Source organism: Pinus tabuliformis, chromosome 9, assembly GCF_031772625.1.
Source record: "Pinus tabuliformis cultivar Carrire ecotype Pingquan chromosome 9, CPIR1, whole genome shotgun sequence".
NCBI classification, from domain to species: Eukaryota; Viridiplantae; Streptophyta; class Pinopsida; order Pinales; family Pinaceae; genus Pinus; species Pinus tabuliformis.
The window spans coordinates 849964110-849976356 of NC_142307.1; the positions used below are offsets into that span (position 1 = coordinate 849964110).

At 37.9% G+C, this 12247-nt stretch overlaps 1 protein-coding gene across 1 annotated transcript in view; it reads left to right on the forward strand.

The window, feature by feature from the left end:
* The window catches only part of LOC149151455 (gamma-tubulin complex component 4-like), a 447891-nt gene that overhangs the window by 84060 nt on the left and 351584 nt on the right, over positions 1 to 12247 (forward strand). Inside the window, exon 4 of the mRNA XM_089443163.1 lies at positions 9168 to 9266. Within this exon, the coding sequence (XP_089299289.1) occupies positions 9168 to 9266 (99 nt within the window). The remainder of the gene's footprint in view (positions 1 to 9167; positions 9267 to 12247) is intronic.

A 12247-nucleotide genomic window follows, 5' to 3' on the forward strand; every position in this document is an offset into this window, starting at 1 on the left:
AAGATATGGATGTGGCAGCTTATTACTTGAGCCATTTAATAATATTTCATTGTTTAGGGTTTTTGAATTGTCGTGATTTAGTTGGAGGATATTGTTAGTTTACTCCTCCATAGCATAGATACAGGGTTTTGCATTGGATATTGCTATTTTAATGGAGGGTGTTTTGAGCTCTTCATCTATTTAATATGAGCTCATCCTGTTGTAATGGGTGTTGATGGTTGGAGGAGACATTATGCCCTTTTGACTTAGCTTTTATTGAGGATCTTTTTTGGAGCTATGTGATTGTGGAGTTTCATCCATGTGTGGCTGTCTATCCTTCAATTTTATGTCGCTTTATGTTGCTGGAGTATGCACTTAATTCTGCTATAATAAAGATCTCAAGTAGGGTAGCCAGAGGTTGAGGAAGGAACTTTGGATGAGGTGCATCCTATTTAAAGTCTTTGCTGTTTTTACCTTCTAGTTGATGTCTCTTTGGATTTGCCATTTCTGTGAAAGGTTTCACATTGATTTTCAGCTAGTCGTAAGATCACACTATATTGTGTTGTGTGTGCATACAAGGTTGTCTTTGGAAAGGGCTTTACTCATCTATTTTCAGCCATATAATTCTGCAAACACTTGTGATTTTCTGCATGTTTGTAATGGTGATGATCACAATCATTCACCACCCACTTGCATCTCTCTTTGTCACTCTATGACTCCATATGCTATCTTTGCACTAGTTTTGCACCATCAACCACCATTAATACCAACTTTATAAACTCAAAAAGGAAGTTGTTTTACTAAGACCACTGTTCATTTGACCATTGAACCTTATTTCCTAAGTCTTAGTAAATCTATCCTCGGGACAACTCCCTTGTATTGAAGGAGAGCTGGTCTTAAGTGAGAAAAGAGTTGTGTGGTGACATTGGTATCCCTCTTGAGTTCCCACTAGCTAGCATTGATCTTGGATTTTTGATCTGCAGTGCTAGTTTGATTCGTAGTGTTGAGAAATCTAGGGGAAACTAGAGTAGATGATTTCTCTTAACTTGATAGCCTTGTGATGTAATTTTACTTAACTTGATTAGCTTTCTTCTTTCGCTTGATTATTATTAGTATTCTCTTCATCAAATAGCTAACAAACCATAAAGAACAATAAGACAAAGAACACAAGATATAGGCGATCAGCCAGGGCCAAAACCTCTCCAACTGAGAGGAAAACCCACAAGAATTCTTCTCTTCTTATAGACCTTCAATTGATGAATTCCAAGACCTATGACCCTTGACCAAGACCCTCCAAGACCGAGTCAATGCTTTCCAAAAACTTTTGCAATTTCAACTTCCTAGCAAATTCTTCTGTGATTTCGACTTGTCCAGCGAATTCTTTTGCAACTTCGACCTGCCCTACAAATTCTTCTGCAACTTCGACTTGGCTAGCAAATTCTTATGCAATTTTGACCTGCGCAACAAATTCTTCTGCAACTTCGACCTGCGCAACAAATTCTTCTGCAACTTTGACCTTCCCAGCAAATTCTTTTGCAACTTCGATTTACCCAACAAATTCTTTTGTAACTTCGACCCAATAGTTTTCCAACACTTTGACTTGCCCAACAACTGTAGGAGCCCTGACATGAGGGAGAGAGAGAGGCCCAACACCTCGATCTTGCTTTTCTTCTACTTCTTCGCCCTTTTCCAGCTTCTATCTTGAGGAGATCGAACTTGCTTGAGAGTGTGTCCAAATGAGGTTGAGTTCCTTCTTATTTATAGGTTTTTGAGGGGTACGAATTGCTATCTTTAGGCCGACTTGTCCCTTCATGTAGGCTGACTTGATCTTTGCACCATGACGAGGTCTTGGAGGGTCTTTTGACTCAACTTTGACTCAAATAAATTTTCTTTACAATATGTAACATGCCCAAATGGGTCTTCAATACATGACAATGACTCAATTGACTCTATGACAAACCTAGAAGCACTCAATGGGTGCTTGACCTAAAAATAAATTTCTCTTGAGCATGAAACCCATGCCTCAAGAATAACAATAATAAATTTATTTTTCTCTTTTCATTAAATATATAAAATCATGATTACATATGTCATTATGAAGACCGAACCTAGTTACGTATTTCAACATTCCCTCTTAACTAAGGAGGTATTCATAATCCATACAAGGTACTTCGACATTCTCATTCTGAAGAATTCTCATAAGAAGAGTCGGATTGGTAACCTATCTGTTTAGCATCATATCAACCAACATTTTCACATGGCAAGGCCTTGACTAATAACTCTATCTCTGCACAAGATCAGAGCACAATGCTGGCGAGACCAATGATTGATAGACGCCATCATCATTGTCTCTCAAGGAACATACCCCACCCGGGTGTTCACAGGGTATGTCCTCCCAGGACTATTCTTATCTTGGATTCTCAGTCCTCAAATAATATCGGTCCTCTACGACTACTCTTATCTTGGATGCCTACCTCATTCTCAAAGAGTATCAGATGCCAAATGTTTACCCAATCCTCCATTCTTTCTTCCAAAGTGAAGACAAGAATGATGTGTCTATCTCTCCTCATGGCCTTCACTAAGACTTATGACTGTTAGTCCTGGTCTAGTGCATGACACATGAAGTAGAGAACCATATCTGTCACTCCCTCTAAACCAGGGATGACCAACCCATTCCTTTACCCAAGCTCCCTCTTAACTAGGGACTTGTCCAAGCTCCCTCTTAACTAGGGACTTTTTTTCAGCAGCTCACTTGTTCTTCAGTGGAGATCATGGTACCTTCAGCTGCTTGAAGAGCTCCTCCTTTCGATGTCATGAATTTCATCTTTATCATTATGGAGCTTTCATCTTTTGGGACTTTTTTGTAGGGCATCAACCATCTATCACTTTCCTTCATGAACTATGTCAGTCATGTCATCCTTTTTCTTCATTGGAAAGTGGTCTTCTAATCCATATCTGGCTTTTCTTCATACAACTACCTCTTCCAAGTCATGTTTCCTTTAGGATCTTTTATCCAACCACATGAGTGCTAGTTGTAGGTGACATCTACAACTCTCTTTCGGTAGCCCTATATCAACCCATCTAGATGTTGTTCAAAAATAAAAAAATGAACATCAAATCAAAGTTACCTTTTGTGATGGCCCTTCATCATGACATTTGCTTGTAGCAACATCAACATCCTGCATACATATTGACACATCTCCAAGATATTCAATGTCAAGGGTCTTCTTTCTTTCCAGACTTCATCAGAGTCTTCATACCTTTTCCATGGAGATGTCATGGTCAATTCTCCTAGTCATCGGATGTTGATTTCCTTTTCTATGTGCTCATAGTTGCATCTTTCACAATCTCTTCTTTCTTTCTTCACATATTGCTCCCCAGGAACTTTCATCCATAGTTCCTTCATCTTTGTCAACCACCTCATATTCCATATGAGGACATATTATGTTGATTTCATCTAGTCAATATGTGAACCATGCCTTCATGCATCTTTCCAAAGGAGGAGATCCCTTTTCTTTGATCATGCTCATGAGATAGAACATTTACCCATGCAACCATATGACAACATGACTTAATTAAATACATGCATACATACCTCTTTCCTTCTTTTGGTCATCTAGGCTTCCTTCAACAACTTCCTTTCCTTGATTGAGAGTACTTCAACCATCTTGACATGCTGCATTCCTTTGTCATCATACCATCATTCTTCCAAACAATGAATCCCATACAAGGTGGAATTCTTAGTGAGGCACTTGCTTCTTCCAAGAGATGAACCTTCGAATGAAGATTCCAACGGAGGATCTTGATTATCCTCATCCTGCAAATGCCTCTTCTCAATGATGTATGATGAGCTCTAAACTAGATGACTTTCTTCTAACCATAAGTACTACTTATGCTTTCAATGAGGTTACCAAGAGCTACGTCCCACTGTGCTGGATACTACAACTATGTAGACTTCTACTTCAGCTATCTTTCAAGCTTTAATAAGGATTTCTCAAGCTCTTTCTTTAATTGTATGCTTCTAATATGACGTCATCTTCTACTAAGATGCATCTCATCATAATGCTTCTCATCTTGACTGCTATGGTGGAGGTCTTTTCACCTTCCACTTCTCCTTGCTATGTACACGAGAAACCCTAATAGTGAAGATTTATCCCTTTGGATTTCTTCTCATCAGGTTCCTTCACTTCTTCAGTGAGATGAGCCTCATTTCTTTCTTTCCTCTTGTTGTCTTTCTTGAACTTTGGACAATCTCTCTTGTAGTACCCATATTTTTGACAGCCATAACATTGGATCTTTGCCATATTCTTCTTCTTTCTTCGAGGACCAAACTTCCCAAACTTTCCTTTTCTTTTTCTTAGCCATGGTAGCAAATGCTTGGACTTCTTTGTTTGATACCACGTCAATTTTTGCCTTAAACCTTGTTTCTTCAATTTTTCATAATGACCAAAGTTCACTAAATGGGGTGGTTTCCTTCTTTCCAAAGATGGTAGATGTGAAGTTGCCCCATTCCTCTAGAAGTTCGTTGAACACTATGGTGGTCATTTTTTTGTCGAATATTATTTCTCCCAACTCTTGTAGTTGGTCTCTTATTTTTGATACCTTCATACAGTATGAGGCTATTCCATCTTCCTTTGAAGGTTTAGTGATTTTACCCTTAACATGTTCAACGACTTCATTCTCTATGAGGATCAAATCTATCCTCTTCTTTCATGCAAGAAAGTTTGATGACCCAACCAATTTGTTGCTTGCCTTGCAAAATGAAGTTATTTTAACAGATTTAGACATATATATATAAAGATACTTACTTGACAAGTGAAGATGCTCCTTGACGTTAATATCTTCAACTTGATGCCTTCTTGATTTTGATGATGATAGAAGATGTCTTCCTTCAAAAGTGATCCTTCAACGAGAGGGAGATCACCTTGATTCCTTGATGATGATGACTACGCTTCTTCTTGCTTTCCTTGGATGTATAGTGTAGAGTGTGGTGGCCTTCTCAAGATACTTCAAATGTAGGGTCTTTCTTTGATTGAGTGGATGACGGGTCCTTAAGGTCTTCTTTCCTTTGAAGATTGTAAACTTCCCAAGAATGCTTTAATGAGTAGTTCTTCTAGGTAGGGTCCTTGAGATCTTCTTTGATGATGATGTGCAAGTTTTCCAACAATGCTTCAAGTGAGAAACCCTTCTTTTGATAAGCTAGGGTTTTGAGGTCTTCTTCCTTTTGATATGTGATTATCCTTGAGATGAATGGTCCTTCTTGATGCTTGATGCTCTTGATGATCTTCTAGTGCTTTGGCCCTTAAGTGTCCTTTAAGTTGCCTTTCCTTGTCTTGTCACCTTAGCTCTGATACCATGTTGAGAAATCTAGGGGCAACTAGAGTAGATGATTTCTCTTAACTTGATAACTTCTTGTGATGTATTTTTACTTAACTTGATTAGCTTTATTCTTTCGCTTGATTATTATTAGTATTCTCTTCATCAAACAACTACCAAACCATAAAGAACAATAAGACAAAGGACACAAGATATAGGCGATCAGCCAGGGCCAAAACCTGCGCAATTGAGAGGAAAACCCACAAGAATTCTTCTCTTCTTATAGACATTCAATTGATGAATTCCAAGACCTATGACCCTTGACCAAGACTCCCAAGACCGAGTCAACGCTTTCAAACAACTTCTGCAATTTCGACTTCCCAACAGATTCTTTTGCAATTTCGACTTGCCCAGCAAATTCTTCTACAACTTCGGCCTGCTCAACAAATTCTTCTGCAACTTCGACCTACCCAAAAAATTCTTTTGCAACTATGACCTTCCCAGCAAATTCTTCTGCAACTTCAATCTACCCAGCAAATTCTTATGAAACTTTGACCCAATAGTTTTCCAGCACTTTGACTTGCCCAACAAATGTGGAAACTCTAACACGAGAGAGAAAGAGAGAGAGAGGCCCAAAACTTCAATCTTGCTTTTCTTTTGCTTCTTCGTCCTTTTCCAGCGTCTATCTTGAGGAGATCGAACTTGCTTGAGAGTGTGTCCAGATGAGGTTGAGTTCCTTCTTATTTATAGGCTTTTGAGGGGTACGGATTGCTATCTTTAGGCCGGTTTGTCCTTTCATGTAAGCCGAATTGATCTTTGCGCCATGACAAGGTCTTGGAGGGTCTTTTGACTCGAATAAATTTTCTTTACAATATGTAACATGCCCAAATGGGTCTTCAATACATGACAATGACTCAATTGACTTTATGACAAACCTAGAAGCACTCAATGGGTGCTTGACCTAAAGATAAGTTTTTCTCTTTTCATTAATGATTAAATATATAAAATCATGATTACATATGTCATTATGAAGACCGAACCTAGTTACATATTTCAACAAGTAGCACATGGCAAACACGTTTGCTGTGTATGAAAACAAGCATATAAAACAACAAGCTACCTATGACCTATGTTCTAACTAAAACAGTGAAGACACGTAAAACTTTCCTTAATCCAATTGCTCCGTAGTGCTGCCTGTTTGCCTTTGGTGGATTGCTGCTAGTGCTTGGCCTTGGAAATTGAAACCCTTGGTTGATTATTATGCAATGGAAACCACCAAAACTTGGTCGCTCGCTGCATGGACAGATTCCTCTCAATGTTCTCATACAATGCATGGGTTGCAATACTAGGCTTCCTTTAGCTCTCATTAGCTAAGTCAGCAACGTGTGGGACCTTCTAGAGGCCTTTCTTTTACTGAATTTTATCATTTTTATGTGGTGTCTTTACTTGAGTTCAAAGGTAATGATAGGGATTGGTTCCCATTGGAGGAACCAATTCTTGACCTTTAGGAATTGGTCCCTCCAATGGTAACTGTTCCCCCTAACATTGGAACCAAATCCGAACTTAGGATCTGAATCCTAAATGACAAGATACAGATTCTATCTCAGAAAGCAGAACCCTCGAGAAAATTGACTGAATCCTAAATAATTGGATCCAGATTGTCGATTCTGTGATTCCTTGATGATTTGGATCTGGGTATGGGGCTAGGAAGTTTGAATCTGGTAAGTCCGGTTAACTACCATGATAACACCCTGCCTTCTATTACTATGTTTTCATAGAATTTGCCAAAAATCTTGATGAGTGCTGGACTTTTTTATTAAAAAATGTGAATTAGTACAAAATTTGTTTCATAAAAAAATAAATTCAGGCTTGATCAAAGAAATTATTATCACCTACTTTCTGATATGTAATCAAATTTATTATTTGCACAAACTATTGAGAGCCTACAGATACTTGTCCAAATTCTCTTTTTTCATTGTTATAGCAGATATTTTGGAATCCTTTGCGTGCTATATATTATCTGGAACAACATTCGCTATAATCATGAAATAAATTTGTTGCTTATTCTCTGTTCATCATAGGGTCACTTGAGAGTTTATAGAGTGAAAAACTAGGTTAAAATATCTATCCAAGATACAGGTTATTCATTGTTATTAGACTCAGATGAGTCATCTCTGACTTTGGCCATATCATAATTTTTGTGCCAACTCAACCTCTGGTCAACTCAACATACTACTTGGATCAGTTTTGTCCAAAAACTGACGACTCAGTAGACTCTGATAGCACTAATTTTTTCCATTTAAACAGTGCTATACTTTATGAACTTGGTGTTAAACTAATTCATAGGGTTTGCTATTTCTAATGCTTGAGATTCATTCAGCATTTTTCAAGATCGTGGATAAAAGTCCACTGGGTTCACTGTTTTTTGGATAAAGTTTTTACTCTTTTGCCATGCCCTCGTTCTCTTCTTGGTCATCCTTGCCTTTTTAGAAGAAATTCGCTTCCGACGTGTGATTTTCTTCCTAGTAATGGCAGCCCCGGCATTCTTTCCTTCCTGAACTACCTTCCCCCCTTGCAACATGCGATCTTGTGTGAATTTGCTTGGTAATGGCAAATGTTCCCCGTGGTCCCTTGATGTGATGGTGATGATGGTCTTTACTATATAGTTGGAGTAAGGAAATCTTTACGTCTAGAGTTATGGCCTTGGACCGACATGGTGACTTCATTGAACATTCACTGTTGACCCTAGTCATGATTGTTCTTGTGTGCGCTTGACCTGGTCGTGGCTGATAAATCATAAATCACATAAAATATATACATTATATAATCATATTTAATAATCAAATATGTGACATTGCTTTTAGCGATAATGACATAAGGGCATATTATATGTTTAATGACAATGATGGAATGACATCTTTTTTTGGGGAATATTTTGAATTATATATATGGATGTACCTAATGGCGAATCTTTTCAAAATCTTACTGGGAAATTTGAGTTTGAGTTGAATTTCATCATTGGTGAACTTGGATTTGAACCCGAATGATGGAACTTTGGTGTTAACATGTACATGGTACATGGGGTATTGTAATAATGAAAATGTTTGGACCATTGTTGTGCGTAGTTATTGGAGGATCCACATAGCTTGTGCAAATGCAATCGAGATTTATTTTGAAGTCTATGAATGCTGAAATGGCAATGTAGTTCAGGGTTGTTAGCTGCTCACTTATATGATCTGATGAATAAGGGCATCCTTGATTGGAGTTTTGCAGAGTCTCTTTTTATTAATTGCATTGTGTTGTTTCTTTAGATTCACGTGTTGTATTTCTCCCTTTAGTACTTCAAAGATGCTGCTTACAGCAAATGACAAATATGTTTCTTGTTACTGTGCATCACATAGTTGTCTTTTTCTCTCATGTGAAGACCCTTTGGATCTGTTTTCTATGTCATTGCCTTCTGAAACAAACAAATAAAGTTGCTGTTTGTTGATAGAAATTACACTGAAAATTAGAGGATTGTCACTGGGATGATTTCTTCTCATGGAGTATTATCTCTTTTACTTTATAGGGTTACCCATTTGGCCTCCCTCCCTTTTTCCTATTTTATTGTCTACCCTTTCTTTCCTTAATCTGGGATTTTAGAACTGCTTAGGAGATGCACTAGGGATTGTTTATTGCTGTCATCAAATGTTCTTCTTAGTCCCATTGACCTATTGTGGTCATTCCTGGATATAATATATTTAATTTCATTCCATTTCCATGGGAATCATATCAAATCCATAAATATTACAAATTTATGTACAAGGACCTCTATAGATATTTTTGACCTTAGTAGTTTTTTCTGTATTATTAATTCTTTTGTTGAATTTCAGGCTTCTTTGGCACGGACATCAGGTTATGTATCGACAACTAGCAGCATGGATGGTCTATGGTATCCTCCAAGATCAATATGGGGAATTTTTCATCAGCAGGTAAATACTTGTCAGCTTAGTACTAAATAAATTATTATTTTACAATTTTAAAGGAAGTCATTCTAACAACACAGTCATGTCCTCCTGAAAACAGGAGCCTTGCTTGCTTATTTTTTAAATTAAGGAATGATTCAACCTTGAAAGTAAAATAAAATAAGGTAAGGTAATTTTGTTAATGTCCAACAAACTACCATAAATGTAGGTCAAAGCATCTAAGATGGTACATTAGTGCCAAGGCATCTCCTAACATAATGCTAAAAGGACTGCCAGATGAGATAAGAAAATCTTATTAATGTCCATGAAAAAGTTTGTCAATGGGACTCCAAATTAGAATTGATGTGAATAAACAATGGGAGTGCAAAAGCAACTCCTATCACTACTATACAAAGAGCAGAGAGAGATAGCTAATTAGTCAATAGAAAGAGAAGTAGTGCAGATACAAAAATAAGATCAAAACCAGGTCTGGCATAATGACATTGTCTGATGAATCTCTGGGGTTGAAGGTGCATGGTGTTGAAATATTATACGTCGCCTTGGATTGGTGAGTTCCGCTCTTAACACCCAAAATCGAGGGGACAAAATCTTTGAATGGAAGAGTAGTTGCACGGGCAGACTTGGAGACCAGTTACTACCAGTTGGCAAATCAGTTCCCAGCCACACCCTCAAGTGACAATGCAAAGAGCATCATAAAGAGATCACCATCATCTAGATTAGGCATCCAAAGATTAACTTCCCATATAAAGTCAATCATATGTCTTTTGGCATCACCATTGCTTCCATCAAACTTGGGCAACCACTCATGATGTTGAGCAAGTGACAAGTGAGGAATAACGGGGAAAGACCATAAGTTCAATGATCTAAATGAATTTAGGCTTTGGATGGCATCTTTGACCACTTGTAGTTTAAGCTCCTCATGTGTTTGGTGTTGAGAAATCTAGGGGCAGCAGTATAGGTGATTTCTCGATACTTATGATAACTGCTTGTTAATGCTTTTTATTTTTCTTGATTATTAGATTCTTCTTTAGCTTGATTATTGTTGTGTTCTCTTCATCAAACAGATATGAAAACATAAATAACAATGAGACAAAGGACACAAGATATAGGCTATCAGCCAGGGCCAAAACCTCTCCAATCTTGAGAGGAAAACCCACTGAATTCTTCTTCTTATAGAATCTTCAATTGATGAATTCCAAGTCCTAGACCCTTGACCAAAACTCCTCCAAGACCAAGTCTATGCCACTCCTTAATGAGTCTTCTCTTTAGTCAAACTTCCTTCTAGTGACAGCTACTTCTTTGACCTCTTTTTCGACCCCTGCAATTTCTGTCTACAATTTTCGGTCACTGCAGAAACCCTAGTTTCTGCACATGTGGGAGAAAGATGGAGGTTTTACCCTTTTCTCTTCTTCGCTTGGATAGAGGCTTTTTCCATAGCAACTCGGCTTGCTAGATTGCTTGACTTTCACTTGTTTTTTGGCCTCCTTAGATGATTGTCATACTTCGGCTTCTACTGCAACAAATGATGCCCAATATTCTTCGCACGTGTGAGGAACTTCAGCCCAAAAACTATCCAAAAACTCGATCTTCTTCTCTTCCTCTTACCCTTCTCCTTCTCGCTTATTGATGCTCCTTCTTTTATCGAACTTCTTGGTGTGTGAGATCTGTCTCCTTGAATGAGGCCGAGTGCCCTATATATAGGCTTCCTTCCCATGCTTGTAAGCTGACTTGTCTTGATCCTAGGCCAACATGTCATCTTGGTGTAGGTTGATTGCTTCATTTGAAGGCCGACTTGCTAGTAGCACTTGGACTTGGTCTTGGAGGGTCTTTTGACTCTTACAATAACTCAAATAAATATGTAACATGCCTAAGAAGGGTCTCTCATACATGACAAAGACTCAATTGACTTTATGACTTAATGACCAATCCTAAGAGCTCACAATGGGAGCTTGACTTAAAAATAATTTTTCCTTGAGCATGAGACCCATGCCTCAAGATCAATAACACTAAATTTATTTTTCTTATTACATCAAATACATAAAATCATGATTACATATGTCATTATGAAGACCGAACCTAGTTACATATTTCAACACTCCCTCTTAACTAGGGAGGTATTCATATCCATACAAGGTACTTGGACATTCTCAATTTGAAGAATTCTCATAAGAAAAGCCAGATTGGTAAACCATCTGTTTAGCATCATATCATCCAACATTGTCACAAAGCGAGGCCTTGACTAACAACTCTATGTCTCCAAAAGATCAGAGCACAATGTGTTGAAAAGTGTAACTAGGTTCGGTCTTCATAATGACATGTATAATTGAGATTTTATGTAATTGATGTAAAGAAGAACAATAAAATTATTATTGTAATGCTTGTCTCATGGGTTTCATGAGCAAGGAATTTTATTTTTAGTTATGGCTCCCTTTGTGAGCCTTTAGGATTGTGTCATCAAGTCATAAAGTCTATGTCAAAGTTTGGAGACCCATTTGGGCATGTTACACATTGTAAAAGGTAATTTATTTGTGTCATAGACTCTCCAAGACCTTGTCACAAAGTCACCTTGAAGTCAGCCTAAAGATGTTTCTAGAAAGGCATGTCGCCCTAGGCACATGTTCAAGTTGGCTCATTTTGGATGCATTGACTACTATAAATAGGCAGCTCGACCTTCATTTGGAGACACACAATTTCGATCAATCTGAAGCAAGAAAAAGTGCGAGGAAGGTGAAGGAAGATAACCATATAACCAACATTAAGAGGGAAGGAAAGATCGAAGTATTTGTCACTGTTCTTGGGCTCGTAACCTCACACGTGTGGCAGAAAAGCTAGGGTTTCTGCGGTGGTATCATACCAGTCAAAAAGAGGTTCATCTAAAAAGTTTCCTAGTCAGTTTTATTGTTAGCCAAGTTCATCTAGAGAAGTCTCCAAGTATAGCGAAGAAAGGAAACACCTCCAATCTCGTTCTTGCTCCTCACACGTGAGAA